Source organism: Astatotilapia calliptera, chromosome 7, assembly GCF_900246225.1.
Source record: "Astatotilapia calliptera chromosome 7, fAstCal1.2, whole genome shotgun sequence".
In the NCBI taxonomy this organism is placed as follows: domain Eukaryota; kingdom Metazoa; phylum Chordata; class Actinopteri; order Cichliformes; family Cichlidae; genus Astatotilapia; species Astatotilapia calliptera.
The window spans coordinates 65,718,783-65,738,811 of NC_039308.1; the positions used below are offsets into that span (position 1 = coordinate 65,718,783).

A 20,029-nucleotide genomic window follows, 5' to 3' on the forward strand; every position below is an offset into this window, starting at 1 on the left:
CACCAGTGCAGAAGTTTTGGTGCGAGATATGTGAAGACTTATCGAAGTGTCTGAAATGTAACATTCCAACCTCCCCCTTAGTGTGTTTGTTGGGCAGCTTAGATAATGTCACTTCAGAAAAGAATATAGCCCATATGATCTTCACTGCCCTATGCATAGCCAAGAAAACAGTCCTCATGAACTGGAAAAATAAAAATAATCTTAATTCTAACCAATATAGAAATTATCTATTAGATTACATTAGTCTTGATACAGCCTCTGCCACCACATTAGATCAATTGCTCTGGGCCCCTTTTATCAGCTCCATCACCTAGTGGGGGTGGGGGGGTCATAGTTTGGTCCCGCCTTCACTGTTGTGATTGGTGAGGGGGTAGGGACAGGCTTAGGGCGTCGGGGGGTTCCCCGGAGGCATCTTCCTTGGGGGGCTCAACCCGGGGTAGCGGTCACGTCCGGTTGAGGGCTCTGTTGGCCCTCAGGTGACTGTTTCCTCGCGGCTGCGTGCAGCGGGGCTAGGGGAGGGTCTGTGCTGACGGACGTGGGTTACTGACCTGGCAACCTGGCTGCTCCTGGGTGGGTCCGGGATGGGCGTGAGGTTCTGGGGGCGCTCCGTCTCTGGGCTGGGGCCCGGGCCGGGCCTCGGGGGCTCGGGTCCTGGTTGGTGTGTTGCCGGGGTTGTGGGCGGGTGGGTGCATGGGGGCCCGGCCCTGGAGCAGGGTGCCGCCGGTGCATCGAGCCGCCTGGGGGGCTCCTCAACTGGTGGGGGGGATGGTCACATCTTGCAGGAGCTTTCTTCTCTCAGGAACTCTCTGCAGGAGGGGGAGATACAGGAGAGGTGGAGGAAGATCTCAGCCTGGGCGTTTACTGTCTTATGTAGTCTGGAAGATGAGTGGATGGTGGGGTGGGTGCAGTTTTCTCTGTGGTGGGGTTGGGTGGACTGTCCAGGGCTCTGTGGAGCCGGGGGGCGCTACTGCACTGGGCCCCGGTCTGATGGGCCTGGGCCCCCCTTCCCTGGCGGGTCGCGGAGGGTGGGAGTGCCTACTGGGGTCAGCGGGGGAGCTGGCCCCAGGGAGGGGTTACCTGCCCCCCCCTTCCTTCCCTCCCCATCTCCAGCTGCCTCCCTCTTCCCGCTCCTCCACAACCACCCACACATGCAGGGCCTTGGAGTGGGGGTATGTCACCAGGGTGCAGAGGAGGCTACCCCCCCCCCCCCCCCCTGTCCCCTTCTGGCTGCCTCTGCCTCAATTTTATCCCACAACTTAGACATTCACATTATTCACACTCTCATTACACATACATATAGGATCTTGGGGGTGGGCACAATCACGGAGTCCAAATCACCATCAGGGTGTATACCTCACCCCTGACGTCGTTGCCCACCTCTCAATTTTAAATACACGTAGTCATTGAGGGTTAGCAGGAGGGACTATGCGCTTACCTGCTGCTCCTTGGCAGGTAGCTCCATGCCCTCCTGGGTTTTAAATGCACCTTAGAACACACATGCATCAACACTACAATGAGCGGGTGGAGGGAGGTTTGGAGTCTTCTCCCACCCCCGTTCTCTGCGGCCTGCTGGAGCGGGAGGGCTAGTAGGAGGAGTTGGCCGTCCGACTGCGGTCTGGGGTGTGGGGCCTCCCTGCTGCTGCGGAGTCGGGGTGGTCTGCCTCTCCCCACCGCAGGGAAAAGGGTAACACCACCTGGGTCTGGGTGCAATTCCCCCCTCCAGGGGCAAGGGTACCTAGACCCGGTTTGTAGAGTACGCTTGGGGAGTGTGATTGTGTGTACAGTGTCTCTTTATGTCTGTCTCCACGTTGGTTGAGTGTGGAGTGAGTGCATATGAGAGCATGAGGGTGGGAATGGATGTTTGTGTCTGTGTGTGCCTGTATGTCTGTGTCTATATGTCAGGTTGGGTATCAGACGCCACCTCTCTGGGGACACCTCAGGCCCTCCAAGGTTTGGAGGCCTATCTCCACCCACCACCACTTCCCCTGCTGGTGGGGGACTCCCTCAGGTGTCGGTGTGTTGGTGGTTCTTTGTGTCTGGGGGTGGGCGTCCGGGTACACACCGGCTCACTCCTTGGCGGCCGCTTGTCGGGGCCTGGGGCCTGGGGCTCGCTCGGGCCCCTTTGGGGGTGGGGTGCCCCCAGCCTCTCGGCCTAGGGCTCGGTCACTCAGGCGCAGCTGGGGGCCGGCGGAGCTCACGGGCGCGTCACTGCAACTCCCCCTGACTTCTGCTCCGCGGCTGCTGGGCGAGCCCTCATCTGGGACTCTCCTCAGCTCTTACTGGGACAGTGGCGCGGCTGCCCCTCTGTTGGTCTTCCATGGTCTCTTGTGTTCTGGGGGCCTCTGGATGTCTGGAGTTTTGATCTCCTCCATACCCGCTTCACACCCTGGAGGACGGGGCTGTGGCCCCCCCACACTCCCTAGCAGATCATTACATGGAGAAACCTTTGGAATGCAAGCATGCTGATCCACACAGGTATGCACACATGGGTATTCACAGACACGGACTAAAGCTTTCTTGGCTGCTGCCTCAAAGCACACTGTGCGCTGTCTATCTTGCGTGCTGCACAATATCGTTTATTACTTAGTAAATACTGATATCTATGACTAGCTAGTTTATTGTGATGGTGCTTTGTTTTCTCTATTATTATGTTTCTCTTTGTTGTTTGCTGTCTCCTCTGTTTGTTTTTGTTTGTTTGTTTTTTTTCTCCATACAGGTGACCCAGGAGTTTTTTTTAAATTTTTTCTCTCTCTTCCCCCCCCTTCTCACCGTCTCTTCTCCCCTTTGGTTTTCTTTCTTTCTCTCCCCCTCTCTCTCTCATTCATTCCCCCTGTCCTATTTATTAAAAAAAAAAAATGACAAAGGATGAACTGACGCTCTGCCATCATGTAATGTCGCATACTGCTGTTTCTGATGTCATTTAGAAAAAAGAAAAAAAAAAATTACAGTATAAAACACATTTATAGAAGACGGACAGAGACCTGTGTTGTAATTTGATTTCATCTGTCATTAACAAACTGCATTACCATATGTATCTTTATTTGGTTTAAAGTCCCATGGTTATCATGCAATAATAATAATAATAATAATGAGGAACATTAACCCCTGACTTAAATCACTGAGATTACTGATCATTTCCTCCAGATCGGAAGAGCTCTTCAAATGCCGTGTGTCTATCTCTTTATCAGTCTCCTCTCTATGTCAGGGCGACCGTGGCTCAGGGGGTTGGGAAGCGTATCTGTAACCGGAAGGTCGCCGGTTCGATCCCTGGGCTCTCTGTCCTGGTCGTTGTGTCCTTGGGCAAGACACTTTACCCTACCGCCTACTGGTGTTGGCCAGAGGGGCAGATGGCGCGATATGGCAGCCTCGCTTCTGTCAGTCTGCCCCAGGGCAGCTGTGGCTACAACTGTAGCTGCCTCCACCAGTGTGTGAATGTGAGAGTGAATGAATAGTGGTATTGTAAAGCGCTTTGAGTGCCTTGAAAAGCGCTATATAAATCCAATCCATTATTATTATTATGTTGGTTTCCATTCTTCAGAAAGCCAAAGTACAGCATGACCCCCATAGTGCCCACCAGTGTTGGTCAAGTTACTTGAAAAAAGTAATCAGTAACTAATTACTGATTACTTCCCCCAAAAAGTAATCCCGTTACTTTACTGATTACTTATTTTCAAAAGTAATTAGTTACTTAGTTACTTTTTAAAAACACGATTTACAACCTGAAGAGGTGATAAAGCGATAGATCTTTCAGCCCAATTCTACTTTTTCTACATAATCCATCATATAAAATGTAATCAAATGGAAAAGTCTCTTTTTAAAACATGTTTTATTAGTTTTAATCTTTTAACTTTATGCATCAAGCAAAAATTTAATTATCTGCAACATTCTGACTGGAAGAAATTAGTTTAACATTTAAACCTATTTTCTGCACATTCCAGCTCATAAAATAAAATATTTTTTGTGTTTACACTCAGTCTTTCAAATAGATGCAAGTAAAACACAGCAGAAAATAAATAAAGTCAAAGACTCAGCGGTCCTGTTGCTCTATTTTCACCTGTAAAGCAGGAGTGGGGTAGGCGGAGGTTTACCCTGGTGCAGGTGTGCCGCGGTCAGTGGAAGAATCCGCGAGTTTCTCTGTGAGTTTCCCATTACGTCGTAGCTACTCGGTGCTTGCTCGGAAGTTTAGGGGTTTTTTCGCTGTAAAAAGAAGTTTTCTTCCCACGCACAGCGGACACTAATGTTTTTGTCACTTTTTATGGAATCAAACTCAAAGTAAGGTCAGTACTTCCACGCTTTAAATGCTGCACGCTCATACTCTCTCCCGCAATCGATATATTATTCATTGTTGATCTGCACACAGCTGTTGTCACGAACCACTGTCATGAGACATTCTCGCAAAAAAATCACAGTTTTAGTAACGCAGTAACGCAGCGTTCCTACGGGAAAGTAAGTTTTTGCGATAGTAATCCCTTACTTTACTCGTTACTTTAAAAAAGTAACGCGTTACTGCCCATCTCCAGTGCCCACTAATAACAATAGTCGCTTTGTCAATGTTACCCTCATTCTGATAACACCGACTTTCTAGCCAGATAATAACACGTCAGAGGACACACAAAAACACACACAGTACTGACCTAACTGACACTGTAACTCCTGATGTGAATGTCATAAAATCGTTAGCTGAGCAGAGGCGTCAACATCCCTCCACTCCCAAAAAAGTGACTGTGACCTCTCACATATTTTCTCTGATGAAAAGCAAAACTGAAATGTCTGAACAGCCTAAAATTAGCTTGAAACTGGTCATAAAAGAGTCATCAATGTAATGGACAAAAAATATATACTGTTTTTAAATCTCTTCAAAATGTTCAGTTATTTGTTCATGATTATGTCATTCAGCCTGAACTGTTTAAACTCCTGGAATCATGCAGATGCTTCACAGGTGGAAAATGTGCAGCCCAGTTATTTGTAGTGAGTACTGTAGGAATTAAAACATTATTAGTGGTATTTAGAAATAATTTTGATCTTTATTTTGTTTTAATCTGTGAAAAGTGTTCATAAGATCAAGCTTGAGCACACTTGACTATAACAGATGTTCATGTTAAAAACGGCACTAAAAACTTGTGATGAGATGCTCGATCCTCCAGCTCTGCCCACTGCACTGCTGAATGATGAGTTTATAGTAAAAGTTTGCTCTCTGGGCGATTTCAAGGGATCTGTTTGTTGCTTTGTCTATGATTGCTTGGCCCTGCCACAGGTTGACAGACGTTATGAGACAGTGCACAGCAAGTGTTTCTAAAAACAATATGTCTAGGCCAAGATCTTGTTTGAAGTCCCAGTGCATGTGTAGTTCATTCGTTTTTGCCAGTGGACACTCCTGCAGGGTGGGAGAACTTCCAGAGCCTGGATCAACCAGGCAGCGATCACTGTTATAATTGTGAGATGTAATCCCCCCAATGATTATTTCACCATCTGTGTTGTAGTAGCAGTGCTGTTAAAAGGAAAAGTAATAATTTCAGATTATTTTTTAGTCATATTTACTATCCTGGTAGTTTGGTACTCTACATTACATGTGGTTGTTGAAAGTGGCATCCATGCAGGATGTGGATATTTCCTGGAACAGGTCCTTGGTCCACACAGTGGCTCTTAAGAAGGTCGTTCCGTAACTGGAGTGTCAAACTTGTTTGCTTTTTATTGAATCATATACTCATGTGGTATGTGATTGAGTGATTGAGTTTCTAAAAAATATTGTATGATTTTATTTCCTCAGGGCAGCCCCTCCATGAACTGCTCCAGGACCACATTTGTCAGAATGCGTGCCTCCAGAAAAACCTGAGGGTCATTGTCCTCCCTCATCTGGTCCATTGCCACCGCCAGCAGAGAGCAGGGAGGCGATGTGGCGACCTGACGAGCCACTTCAGCACCTACGTCTGCCACTCTGCCTGGTCCTGCAGCTTGTCCGGTTGATCGCTCTGGGTGTCAAGTGCTGTGTATGACAGGCAGGAATGGTGGATCCAAAGTGCGGACTCCAGAAGGCGAAAAATGCACTCACAACAGCTTTGTTCCTGAACATGAAAATAACTAAACTGAAAGCAGAAATAAACTAAATAGGCAGACTTGTTTTCAAACCTTTTCCACCACAATTAACAGGTTGTGAAAGGACAGTCTTAGCGGTCTCTGAATTTACTAGACGAGGCTTAGCTAAGATAGGTTTTAAATTTTTTCCACCGTGACGAGCAGTCTGAGGAAAAACAGTTCAAGCAAACAGACTCGGGGATGAGAGAACCTCAATTAACAAAACCTGAATTGATGGTCTTTGAAAAATTATTGTCTTTTACCTGCTTGAGAGGTGCAGAACAACACTGAGACAGGGAAGGCATATAAACAAAACCTACAATTGGAAATCAGGAGATACTAAAGGGAGCTAGAAATACAGAAACTAAATAATAGAAACACTAAGTCACAGAATATAGACAAACAAAATCAAAACCACTGTGTCACCAGACCCAGGTACCATAACACTGGGCCGCCACGTGCTCACGTTCCATGGCCGCCATCTCAGCCAGTTTTCTTTATTTATCGACATCAATGTTCGGTCCTCTGCGTCAATAAAAAGGGCCCAATGCCTCATCAGCACGATCATCTTAATTTAAAATGCCAGAGACCATTTTCTACCTTCACACAAGGCCCATTATGCATGTGCGTGGGTAATGCTTCCAAAAATATCCCATAGAAAGTATTATTAAAATCATTTCTGCTAAAATGTGAGAAATTTGTGACAAATTGCAAAACACCTGGCTATGTCTTCACTAAAACCTCTGTAACTTTGCTCTGTTTCACTTCAGCAGCATCAATTTTTGCACAGATAATGTTCGTTTGTTGAACGTTTGTTCTGAAATTTATTGTGTACTGCACCATATTTTCAAAGGGGTTACATGTGATAAAAATACAAAAAAAATAGGCGATGAAAAAAAATCTTCGTATTTTTCTATGTTCCAGACTCAGTTACTTTGACACAGTAACGTCTGCTGTAATATTTACACCTCTGTTGAAGCGTTAGCTTTATTTTGATACCAAGACTGTTTGCACAGAGTTTTAGTTGCAAAGAAATACTAATGACAGAACTTCATTTATCACACTGATGCTCGGCAGGTCTTTGGGATATTTCTGTGCCAGACATCTGTGAGCTGGTATGTACTGTGAGGAAAACCTTTGCACTTCTAAGACAAAGGGCGACAACACTGACAGTTACAGCAACAAAATAAAAAATAAATCTCACTAATAGCGGATCACGGATCTCATTAATAAAATGTACCTGCTGTCTCTGGTATCTGGATGCTTCCTTCCAAGTGGCAGCTGGTTACTCAGGAAGGCATTGTATCCATATATTTGAAACAGACCTTCAGCTTCCTTCTGCTCTTGTTCTGTCAGGCCATCGCCCCACTTGGTAAACAGGACGGAGTTTGGGTATAACTTTGGCATAACGATCTTCTCTTCTTCTTTGTCCACATTTCGTAAAATGGAATTTGTGAAATTCTTTTGACCTAAAACCTCGGTTAGCTTTGCTTTTGTGGAGGTTGAAAAACAGAAGGATGAAAATTGTTATTCATTGTTGGGGCAAAAGAAGAAGAAATTGGCTAGAAGGATTGTTTCGACTTATCAAGTGCTCTTCAAAAACCTGTCATACAGATCAAATCTAGCATGCATCTTTCCCCTTTGGATTCCCCACCACAACCCCACAACAACACACACACACTGCAACCTTTTGAACAGGCTTTAAAACTGTATATAAAAGCACATCTTATCTTAAAGTTTAAACATTTCTAAAAGAAAAAAAACTCACACAGCTATTAAATAGCATTTTACTGACGTAAAGGTGCAGAGGTGATGCCAACAACCGTTATCAGGCTAACAATAAAGGTTCCAAAGTGCACACAGTAAATTTCACGTGCTTGTAAAACTTACTCAGCCTCCTTTGTTTTACATTAGTTCACTGTGGTTGTAATTGATATTAAAATATTAGTACATTTAGGATAAATGACAGCTTTGAAGCATTAAATATTACAGATAAGATTATGCTTTTTGTGGTCTTCTGTATCACCTTAACTTCCCCATTAGCTTTATACTTTATTACTTCGTCTACTGACATTTAGACCCACCATACATTTTTTTACTGTCCGGATTATGAATGTTCTGAGGGGTTAGTACTACCTCATCACACGCCACCTTAATAATGGCCATACTTTCTATGATTAAATACAACCAAAATTTCAACATAGCAAAGCAATAAAATGCGTGTGAAAATAAACATTTAAATTCAAGTCACATGGTTATTGTAAGAGGGCCTCAGTGGAGAAAGAACACTTGGAAGCCGGACTTCTCTTCACTCGGTTTATTTACAGGCGCAGATAACAAGGCAGCTCAGGTTGGTGGTATGAATGACAAAAGAAGAAAACTATACAAAAGCAAACTTACAGCCAAAGCCAAGCCCGTGGCTCTTAGTCTACTAGCCAGCACTTTAATCCTACAGTGCAATTTGAACTCTCCCTCAGGAGCATCAACCAGGCTTATAAAGCTTAAACCTCTTCACAGAACAAACCAAGCAAACATTAGTCTGTTAACTGTCATAATAGATGTTTTTACACAAAAGCAGGACGAAGACATTCTAGGTATCAATTCTGTGGCTTTTACAAAAACAACCACAAACATAAAAGTTTGCTTAGAGTGACTGAAAGGTTGTTTGAGCAGACTGAAAAACTCCCCCTGCTGGTCAAAACCTTTATTGTCATTTAACTATTCGTGATGGCCACTCGACTCCCTCACGACAGCGTCAGCACTGAAATAATCAGTGCCAGGAACAGAAATAAAACACAGTAATTTGATTTTGTGTGCATCACTCATTCATCTAATGTTTCTGATGAATGTGTAGTTAATACAACAGGTCTGGATATATGTAAGGTGTCTATTAGTTATCAAGGTAGTTATCTCGTTGATGTCAGACGTCAGGAGAACAGACAGAGTATTTTAAACTGACAGGAAACCCAGAATACAAGGCATGCAGAAGAGCACCTGAAGATGGAACACAGATGGTCTACAGCATCAGAAGACCACGCCAGGTGCCACACCTGTCAACTGTTTCACATGCACTCACCAAAACTGGACAATAGAGCGATGGAAAAATGCTGTACTCCAGCAACATTCACAGTCCAGTACAGCACGTTTGGGATGTGGTTGAAGGGGAAATTTGGATGTGCAGCTGACAAATCTGCAGCAACTGTGTGATGCTATGATGTCAGTATGGAGCAAAATCTCCTGTGAATGCTTTGAGCACCTAACCGAATATATGCCATGAAGAATTGAGGCAGCCCTGGAGGCAAAAGTGGGTCTAACCTCCACGTTGGTTGAGTGTGGAGTAAGTGCATATGAGAGCATGAGGGTGGGAATGGATGTTTGTGTCTGTGTGTGCCTGTATGTCTGTGTCTATATGTCAGGTTGGGTGTCAGGCGCCACCTCTCTGGGGACATCTCAGGCCCTCCAAGGTATGGAGGCCTATCTCCCCCTACCACCACTTCCCCTGCCAGTGGCAGACCCCCTCAGACATCGGTGCGTTGGTGGTTCTTTGTGTCCGGGGATGGGCGTCCAGGTACACACCGGCTCACTCCTTGGCGGCCGCTTATCGGGGCCTGGAGCCTGGGGCTCGCTCGGGCCACTTCGGAGGTGGGGTGCCCCCGGCCTCTCGGCCTGGGGCTCGGTCACTCAGGCGCAGCCGGCTCCCGGCAGAGCTCACGGGCGCGTCACTGCAACTCCCCCTGGCTTCTGCTCCGCGGCTGCTGAGTGAGCCCTCATCTGGGACTCTCCTCAGCTCTTTCCGGGACAGTGGCGCAGCTGCCCCTCTGTTGGTCTTCCTTGGTCTCTTGTGTTCTGGGGGCCTCTGGATGTCTGGAGTTTTGATCTCCTCCACACCTGCTTCATGCCCTGGAGGACGGGGCTATGGCCCCCCCACACCCTCTAGCAGATTATTACATGAAGGAACCTTTTAAAAAACAAGCGCGTCCATGCTCACAGGTGTACACACGGGTGATCACACCCACAAACTACACCCTTTTTGGCTCCTACCTCAAAGCACACTGTGTTCTGTTGATCTTATGTGCTGCACAATAATGTTTAATATTTAGTATTTACTGTCATATTCCCATATATCATTGTGATGCTGTTTATTCTATTACTCTTGTTCTCTTCTGCTTGCTTTCTTTTTTCTCTCTCAGCAGGTGATCCAGGTGATTGATATATGCATTTTTTTTTCTCTGCCCGTTCTGTTGATTTTTGTCTTTTGCCCTTCTCCCCCGTCCCTCTTCTCAGCTGTTTCTCTTTCCCTCTTTCTTTCTCCCCTTCTTTCCCCCAGTCAAGTCTGTCCCGTATTCAGTAAGTGAAAATAAAATAAACAATAAAAGGTGAATCAAATGGACCATTACGGCAAGGCTGGGATGGTCAGTTCGGTAAAGTAAATCCGTTGGGCATCTTTCTTTGCCTTTAGACAACAATTCTGATGCAAAAGAGCCAAACGGGACAGGCCAAAAAAAAAAAAAAAAAAAAAAAAAAAAAAAAAGTGGGTCTAACCTTATATTTGCAAGGTGTAACTAATAAAGTGGCCGATGAGTAATTATGTCAAGTTATCTTTATTTATATAGCACATTTAAAAGACATCAAGTGTCGGCCAAAGTGCTGTACACAGGGATAATATATATATATATTAAAAAAATGTGTATATGAAGTACTTTGATTGAAAACACTGATGTAATTCCGTGACATGTTGGAACTTGAGAGATCTGTGACATTAACAGGAGAAGTGCATCACCACAAATATCTTTAGCAGTGAAGTAAAAAAAAAAAACAGCATTGTGTATAAAAACAATTTAAGGTAAAGATTTAAAAATGCTGGCAATCAACACAGCTGATTTAAACGGCTAAATGACCTCCTCAACATGTCATGAAGTTCTCCAGAGGCCTGGTAATGAACTAATCATTTGATTCAGGTGTGTTGACCCACGGTGAGATCTAAAACCTGCAGGACACCGGCCCCCGAGGCCTGGAGTTCCCAACCCCCGACCTGTAGCATCAACATGAAAATCCACCTTTTTCCTTAAATTATTGCATTCAGATTTTCACCCACGGCATGAATTTGAAACTTTGTTCTCGAGTTATCGCATTTACAAACATGCAGGGTGGCGACAATACCCGATCTGCCTTTTCCACTGCAAGAACTCTTAAAAGTGTATTTGTCTCATTTCTAGGACCTGGATCTGCAGAACTTTCACTTGTTCCATTGGCAGATTTTTTCACTTAATACAAGATTTTTGCCTGAAATAAGTGAAAAATCTGCCAATGGAACAAGTAAAAATTCCCCAGATCCAAGATTCACTGTCTAAAAACAAGTTCCTATATTTCACTGAAATGTTACTCTGTAGCTCAGGGGTGCCCAATCCCGGTCCTCGAGAGCTACCGTCCTGCAGCTTAGATGCATCCTTGTTCCCACACACCCGAATCAAATGAATGGCTTGTTATCAGGCCTTTGCCAAACATGATGGTATGCTGAAGAGGTAATCAAACCACTTGATTCAGCTGTGTTGGAGTAGGGATGCATCTAAAAGCTGCAGGATAGTAGCTCTTGAGGACTGGGATTGGGCAGCCCTGCTGTAGCTGATCGAAGTGTGATGAGATATTTCAACTAGAAATTAGACAAATATACTTGGTAAGATTTTGAGTTTTTGGAGTGTACAGCAAGGGATAAAAACTGCAGATGAAATGACTTTTCTGCTGTGAGAATGTTTTTATCCATTTCTGTATGTTAGTAGTTCATCTTTTAATCTTGTGTTGCCTTAACTTCCCTATTAGTTGTAGCTTATGCTTCTTGAAACACTAACACTGTTTTTGTTGCACTGGCTGTTTGTGAGCAGAGATGGGCGTTACTGTAATCCGATTACTTTTTCAAGTAACGAGTAAAGTAAGGGATTACTATTGCAAAAACGGTAATTAGATTACCGTTACTTTCCCGTAGGAACGCTGCGTTACTGCGTTACTAAAACCGTGATTTTTTTGCGAGAATGTCTCATGACAGTGACGTAAGCGAGTGCGACGTTCGTGACAACAGCTGTGTGCAGATCAACAATGGATCATATATCGAGTGCAGAGAGAGTATGAGCGTGCAGCGTTTAAAGCGTGGAAGTACTGACCTTACTTTGAGTTTGATTCCATAAAAAGTGACAAAAACATTAGTGTCCGCTGTGCGTGGGAAGAAAACTTCTTTTTACAGCGAAAAAATCCCCTAAACTTCCAACAAGCACCGAGTAGCTACGACATAATGGGAAACTCACAGAGAAACTCGCAGATTCTTCCACTGACCGCGGCACACCTGCACCAGGGTAAACCTCCGCCTACCCAACTCCTGCTTTACAGGTGAAAATAAAATCAAAGACTAGCGGTCCTGTTGCTCTATTTCTTTTCTGCTGTGTTTTACTTGCATCTATTTGAAAGACTGAGTGTAAATACACACACACAAAAAATTATGTGCTGGAATGTGCAGAAAATAGGTTTAAATATTAAACAAATTTCTTCCAGCCAGAGAATGTTGCAGATAATTACATTTTTGCTTGATGCATAAAGTTAAAAGATTAAAACTAATAAAACAAGTTTTAAAAAGAGACTTTTCCATTTGATTACATTTTGTATGATGGATTATGTAGAAAAAGTAGAATTGGGCTGAAAGATCTATCACTTTATCACCTATTCAGGTTGTAAGTCGTGTTTTTAAAAAGTAACTAATTACTTTTGAAAATAAGTAATCAGTAAAGTAACGGGATTACTTTTTTGGGGAAGTAATCAGTAATTAGTTACTGAGTACTTTTTTCAAGTAACTTGACCAACACTGAGTACTGCTAAAATGTATTTTTTTTACACTGGGATTTACTGCAGTAGCACTGCTTTTAGTCCCCCTGCTGTCTGGATTGATAACAAACCTTCTGAGTACTGCCACTAAAACACTCCACCTTCATCACAGTCATACTTTCTATTATTAAATACAACAACCAAAACATGAGCACGGTAACGCAACGTCTATGAAAATAAAAAAAAGGGTGAATACGCTTGAGAAGCATTGTCATGTCAGACACATGCTTTGTTTAATGACAATATTTACCAAGAAAACTAAACTTGAGACACATTAGGGGATAATTCTTTATTTATGTACAGAATACAGTTAAAGACAAAGCAAGATTTCACATCGGTCGCCTTAATAGTTGACGGTCTTGGCCGGCTTCGTCTCATCCAGTTCTGCTTCCAGGTAACGGAAGCGACGGTGGCGACGCAAAATCTCAATAGCCTTTTGCTCTACACTGGAAGCAGTGATGCCGAGATCCTCCAGACCCGGGAGTCCCGGGTACTTCATGTCTGTTGTGTGAAACTAGAAAATGAGAGCACATTAAAGGATTTTCTTATCGATTATCCTGAAAAAGCACCTTGGTACAAGGCTGAGGGGGGAATTCACACCAGCCTTCAGGCAATGTCAGATACTTGGCAGTCTTACCCTATTCACTTTGTCTGGGGTTGTCCAGGGCTCAAAAGGATTCATTGCAAACAACTGGGCAGCCAGGCTGGAAAATGAGCAAACCATCATTTATAACACTAGCAAACAACTTTTGATAACTATACTTCAACATAGCATGAAGTGGTTGTTCTGTATCTTTATTGTCCTAAATTAATCTGGATGGCATTACTTTGACCTCCAGTAATATTGTGAGAAATCTTGGAACAATTTTTGGCCATATGGATTCAACATGCGCACGAAGCATTTATGTGGTACAGCTTTCCTTCATTTCCACAATCGTTATATTCACAATCATCAGGTCCTGTCATATGTTAAAGATGATAATATCCAAATATGTTCTCAGACTCTTATCTTACTTGTGGTTAGTTTTTAAAAGTTTAATAAAAAGAATTTCTTTTTGGTAACGCTCACAGTCGGGATCAGGTGAGCCTTAACCATCCCTCAGTTATACTGCTGGGCACTTCCTACGATCCACTGAACATTTCTCCTTCACAATCTATATGTTTAAATACCAAACCATATATATTGTATTTCTTCATTAGTAATTATTAAACTCGGTCCTCCATCGTGTGTCTTCTGTCCTTCCTTTTCTCTTTCACCTCACCCCAAACTGGTTGCAGCAGATGGCTGCCCCTCCCTCAGCCTGGTTCTGCTAGAAAGTTTGCTTTTGCCACTGTTGTCAAACACCATGGGTTTGTCTAATTGTTGTGTTTTCTCCCTGACATGGATAGTCTTTACCTCGCAGTGCAATCCCCCAGAGGTGACTGCTGTTGTGTTTGTTAAAAAAAAGAAAAGAAGAAAAAGTGAAACTACTTTGGATGCAGATGCGGCTCTCAGCAGGAGCTCTGCATGCGTGCGGATCAGTAATAAATCACACTTGTTGCATATTTTTTTAAAACAGTTTTAAGCTAACTCTGATCTTGCTTTGTGCTCCAAATAGTCTGGGTTATTACTAGATAATGAATAATAATGAATACTTTTCAGGATCCACTGTTTACGTGACTGAATCCTTGAAGTATTTACCCAAATAAGACGACTTCTTTTAGGAGAATATTGAACCCTGAACATAATATATGAGGTGCTTACTGAAAAAGTGGGCGAGGCAGAGGGTAGGGCACAAAAGGTCTGTGCGCCACGGCGTAAATGTACTCCACCAGGTCATGAAGGAGGTAACGATTGGGTCTAGACAAAAGAAAACAGGAGAGATAGAACGAGAGAAAAATGTTTATCATGCACACCCATGGTAACAAAGGCAGGACTCGAGCCATTGACAAACATGTTGCAACAGACTTATCGTACAAATGACTTGATTCAATTTGACAAGTTAAGCACAAAATTAACCTTAGTCATCTTTCTTCAGTATGCTTTTACAAGTACTTTTTCTAAATAAGTTATGAATCAGTTACACCAAGCTGTGGTATGCCAACTTGGCAGCTGAGGCGGAGGGCAGAGACTGGAAGATCAAGGCGTGTCTGGTGGAAGTGGGGTGCAGCGGCTTTGTTGCCAATACAACAGAAAAACTGCTTAGATTGGAGTCAGAGGACAGGCGCAACGGCAGGCTATAACAGAATTAGCTAACACTGCTGAGAGGACCAATCACTGGCTATGGCTGAAGAGGGCTGACATCACTTGGGCAGCTAAGACAGTCGGCTAACTGCGAGACACACGGTTACATCCTGTGAGGCTGTGGGAGTGTGTGGGTGGGGTGTTTGCCCGCTCTCCCCGCCTCCTCCTCTCTTGCCACTCCTACCCCCTCTCTCTCTCTCTCTCCTCTCTCCCCAGGACACAGCTGCTTTTGATTAGCCTCGTTTGCCACCTGACTCCAGTCAGCAATCACCTATGAGGCTATTTAAACTGGGGATGAGCTGTGAGCAGGGTGTTTTTTCCCTCTGTGGCTCTACACGGTTTTGTGTTAGGTTTTGGACAGACAGCTGCCTTCTGACTAGTGAGTAGATGGGCTTGTGGGCCCTGAGAGTGTCTCCCCGTGGTGAGGAGTAGGGTAGGAAGTGCCTCCCTTTTTTGTTTAGTAGTCTTCTTGTCTTTTGTTGCTGCGAGTGTTTCCTTTGTTTCTTTGGCATTATTGGTAAAACGGCGTTGCCGGCTCTTTAAGTTAATGTTGTGATGATGGCCGAAACACCCGATGAATCCAAGGTCGACTACTGACAATGTGTCCCAAAATCGTAATATTATAATCTAGATCAGATCTCTAATCCCTAAACGTAACCAAGGAAGATAAAAAAGGAAAAATGGCAGAATAGCTTGTAATAAAGGGCAGAACACCTTCCTCATAGCAGCCATCCCTCATAACCTTCTCCATTTGAAGCAATGCATTACCAGGGATTGTAACATCTAATCCTTTCATTGAATTGATGTGGTTTTTTTTTTGTTTTGTTTTTTTTAACTGAATTTAACACCACCTAAAACGTATCACATTAAATTATACATCTCCATTATAAATCTGTTTTATTTTTTAGTCCATTTAGGAACTTTAAAACCCTCGTGTGTTCTTCTGCTGACGTACTGTTTCTGGCAATTTCACAGTACATTAAAAAACTAAAGAAGACATTGAAGAAAAAGGGTGGGTGTGGGTGTAGGGTTTTGAAGAAACACCCTACAGCTATGTTATGATTGTTGATGTTGTACAATTTGTCCACCAGAGGGCACTCTGGTGTTACAAACAACAACAATCTGATGCGAGCAATCAGGAAGTGTGTAAATGGGTATAATGGCAGCTATAAATTTGAACTTTTAAACAGTTCAATATTTGTTGAACTTTCTGGCATAAATACATTACAACATGCTAACTTTGCTAACAAATTAGCCCACTTACCCAACAAGTGCATATGTCTTTCCATTAGCATCAGGGTCTCTGATAGCACTGATGATCGCCTTAGCCACATCCACCACCTGAAGGGGAAAGACGGTGCGTTTAGTTGATTTTGTTTACAGTTTTTGAAGCATTTAGTCAAAGAGTGGTGTGGTCATCCACAGTGTTTTGCAACCACATGGCCCAGTGATAAATTAGGTATGCAACAATGAATCAAACCAGTGGAGCCACTTAATCATAGCTGCAGTGGCAAGTGTGGCTCTCACAAAACAGCAGATGTGATGGAAACCATTAGCCACACTCCAACAAAATACAAACAATAACGTTCAATTTTTTTGTGTGTTATCTTAAAAGGGAAATAAACTGATAGATAAAACAGTTAATAAAATCAAGCACTGCTTAGCTTTTAAATCTTACATGAACAGGCTGCTTCACCGTCTTTTTCCCGAGGGCAATAAGAGGAACGGCATTTCCAAACCAGCGCATATCTGAGGAAGGTTTACATCACACAGTTACACCAATTATCACTCATCTTCAAAGATGAGGAACAACAGCTCTGTGTGAAATTAAAGAAAGGAAACACTGTAGCTAACATGCAGGACAAAAGAAACCACAATTATAAAACTGTAATGAGCTTTTGCTGACATTTACACGACACAGAGGTACAGCCTTCTTACTTGCGTAATAGTTGAAGAATCTGTCCTCCCTCCCAAACATCTCAGAGGGCTTCATGATGATGGCATCGGGAAACTCTTCCCTTACTGCAGTCTCTCCCACAGCCTACAGTTAAGGAATGAGACACACAAAGATCTGTTAATAAACATTAATTCTGAACTGTAATATAAATGTACCAAAATTCGCTTAAAATTTCAACAAACCCATTCAAAACATAGTTTGACTTTGACAAAAAGAGGTCCAGTCTGTATAGAAGCTGTTCCTGACCTTGTTCCTCAGGTATTTGGATGGGCTGCGGATGTCAGCGTTGAGGTGCGACATGTGGACGAACTTTGTGATGCCGGCTTCTCTGGCTGCCCTGGCAATCTGCTGTGGGATGGTAACATACACATCCTCGAAGCGAAAGTTCCTTCACAGAAAGAGGTGGAAAAACCTTAAATAGCCAACCTCAAAGGGAACTTTAGCACAAACCAGCTTCATGTGAACACCAGAGCCTTTTTCCAGGCAAATATACCTCGTCTCCCACTCTCTGCCCACCAGATTGATGACAACATTTGAGTGCTCCATAGCCTGTTTAATGGAGTCTTTGTTCCTGGCATCCCACTCCTTTAACACAATAAACAAAGACCAGGTGACTGTCATATCCACTGATGTTCTGCATTCATGGCCGTATGCACTTTAAAGAGTTTCTTCAAGAGAAATTTGCATCTATAAGCAGCTTACCAAAAAGAGGATTTGCCCAAGATCACCCATGGGCCTGAAGTGCATGAGGTCATACTGATCACAGCGATGAGGGATTATAATCTGAGACCCAATCCGACCTGAAAACACCACATGAAAACATTTTAACTTCCCCTAAACAGTGTGTACTCTGTAATCCAGCATTGCAGTATGTATACGTACTAGCTAATGAGCAAATGCACATTAATATCAGCATTTTCCCCACTTTTTCTCAACTCACCCAGCCTATTGACGACGTATCGTCCCAGGAAACCTGTGGCACCAAACACCGTGGCAGCTATTCCGCTAAAAGAGGAGCGTCCTCCTTTCCCTTTAGGGATGAGAGCATGATGCAGCTTCCTCTGCTGGACTGTGGTGACAGATGCAGCTGACAACAAGGCAGGGTAGGAGTTGCCTGCTAGGGGGTGTAGAAAGGCAAGTAGCAGTTGGATTTAATCATAAGGTGAGATGCAATCAGTTACAGACTTAATTGGAAAAGACCATAAAGCTGAATGATTGGCACTTCAAAACTGTAGTAAAGCTTACAATTTAGCCTCATTCATCTGGCAACCGAAAGCCACAATAGAGTGTGCATGGTATTACATATTAGAGTAATGCATTTTACTAAAGTTAAGTTAGTTTAATTTAAACACCACAGAATTTAGCCCAAAGTCCTTTACAAGCACTGTTAAACGTTTCCATAGCAAATCCTGATCACCTTTAGTTTTTAGGCAACAAGGGGCATTGAGAGAAATGTATATGTTATAATTATAATGTTGTTATAATAATGACTTCATTGAATTGGAGGCAAATTGTGAAATTAAAAGACCTGTAAATTACTGTGAAGCTAACTCATAGACGGCTTTAAAAGTAAATAACATTTTGAAACATTTATTAAAAACGTCACAGGCAGCCAAAGCAGGGGAGCTAAAACAGAAGTGACGTGCTGTCTTCTCTTTGTGCCGGTTAAGAGCCGAGCAGCTGCATTTTGAACCAATGTCAAACCAGAGAGTGGAAATGGGAAATCCTATATACGGGGAGGCTGCAGATGACAGAAGCGACAACATTGTCCTTGATTTCACACTGGTTCTCAGTTTGTAAATGCATGAAACTAAAAATGTCAGCTAATGTGAACTACAGGGCAGACTTGGGACTAAAGCTAGTTCAGTGTTTCCAGAATTATATAATTATATCATCCCACTTCGGCAGTTAGTCTAAAGACAGCATCCATTCTGTTAAGCAACAAAAATGTTGTTTTATTTTGCAGTAAAACAAAAAGAGAAACAGGAGATGCTAGCAGTCTGCGAAACATACGCTACAGCTGCACAGAGGAACCAGCTCGACCCAACATCATACTTCACGTCTTTGATATATTAATCCACAATGGGACGCAGTCGCCCAGATTCAGCAGTAGCTCATGGTAAAATACTTAATTTTACTGTTCTTGTTTCCTACTAGCTACCTTGAGCTCTTGCTAGCGGGTGATTGGCCGAGCCCGTTAGCAAGGTCACCCGAGCCGAGTGTCCCGTCTCCGTGTGATCTTGTTATGGAATCGCACAAATGTAGGGATTGGCTATATGAATCTGTAAAGCATACATCTACACATGCTCTGGCGACAATTGTAACGGTACTCACTTGAAATCTTTGAAAGGACACTCGCAGGACGGCTAACCAGCACTACGGTCGCCATCTTCCCAACTACGGCAAACCCTGTCGGCCAAAATACGAGCGCTACCGCACGAAGAAGGCGTAAAAACCATAATATACTGTATAAATATATATATTTACAGTATATTGTATAAAGAACCTTTTTTTTCTGGGCAGTTTGTCTTAATTTTAGCTTTTCCAGGCTTGGACTTGATATAACTTTATTTGTGTCTTTTTTATTATTTTGGTGCCAATAAAAACTAAGCACTAAAATAAATAACCACAAATTTATTCACACTTTCAGCTTTTTATTAGCATAAACTGATAAAACACTACTTATATAATTATACATTTCGATTAATGGTATTGTCTCGTTTCTGTTTTATTACTTAATTGTATATTCAAATATTTATTTGCTGTTTCGTCGTGGCCTCATGTCTGCCAACTTGATGGTTATTATACCCGTTAAGACGTTAATTTGCTGAGTATTACATCATGAAAATACGAATTACACCAATAACACATTAACTTAAAAGATTAATGTACTAGTAGTGTAGTCCAAA

The 20,029-nt window shown here is 43.1% G+C and overlaps 1 protein-coding gene across 2 annotated transcripts; it reads right to left on the reverse strand.

Annotated features, from left to right (window-relative positions):
* Positions 1–13,213: 13,213 nt before the first annotated feature.
* On the reverse strand, positions 13,214–19,549 carry ndufa9a (NADH:ubiquinone oxidoreductase subunit A9a). Of its 2 annotated transcripts, none has more exons than XM_026176690.1 (11): positions 19,455–19,549; positions 18,061–18,234; positions 17,823–17,920; positions 17,614–17,705; positions 17,367–17,508; positions 17,102–17,204; positions 16,842–16,912; positions 16,428–16,504; positions 14,684–14,779; positions 13,577–13,643; positions 13,214–13,453 (listed from the first exon to the last, which is right to left on the reverse strand). In XM_026176690.1, exons 1-11 carry the CDS (start codon positions 19,507–19,509, stop codon positions 13,283–13,285), a joined length of 1,146 nt encoding a protein of 381 aa, XP_026032475.1. In that variant the 5' UTR covers positions 19,510–19,549; the 3' UTR covers positions 13,214–13,282. The 2 variants fall into 2 exon arrangements, with proteins under 2 accessions (XP_026032475.1, XP_026032474.1); XM_026176689.1 differs by having other exon boundaries at positions 18,061–18,237.
* Between the last annotated feature and the right edge of the window lie 480 nt (positions 19,550–20,029).

Excerpts from the sequence above, each read along its gene's own strand:
- ndufa9a (XM_026176689.1), bottom strand. The coding sequence starts at position 19,509 with ATGGCGACCGTAGTGCTGGTTAGCCGTCCTGCGAGTGTCCTTTCAAAG. Across the intron at positions 17,509-17,613 it reads GGCAGAGAGTGGGAGACGAG|GAACTTTCGCTTCGAGGATG; the intron begins GTATATTTGCCT and ends CTTTCTGTGAAG. Across the intron at positions 16,913-17,101 it reads ATTCTTCAACTATTACGCAA|ATATGCGCTGGTTTGGAAAT; the intron begins GTAAGAAGGCTG and ends AACCTTCCTCAG.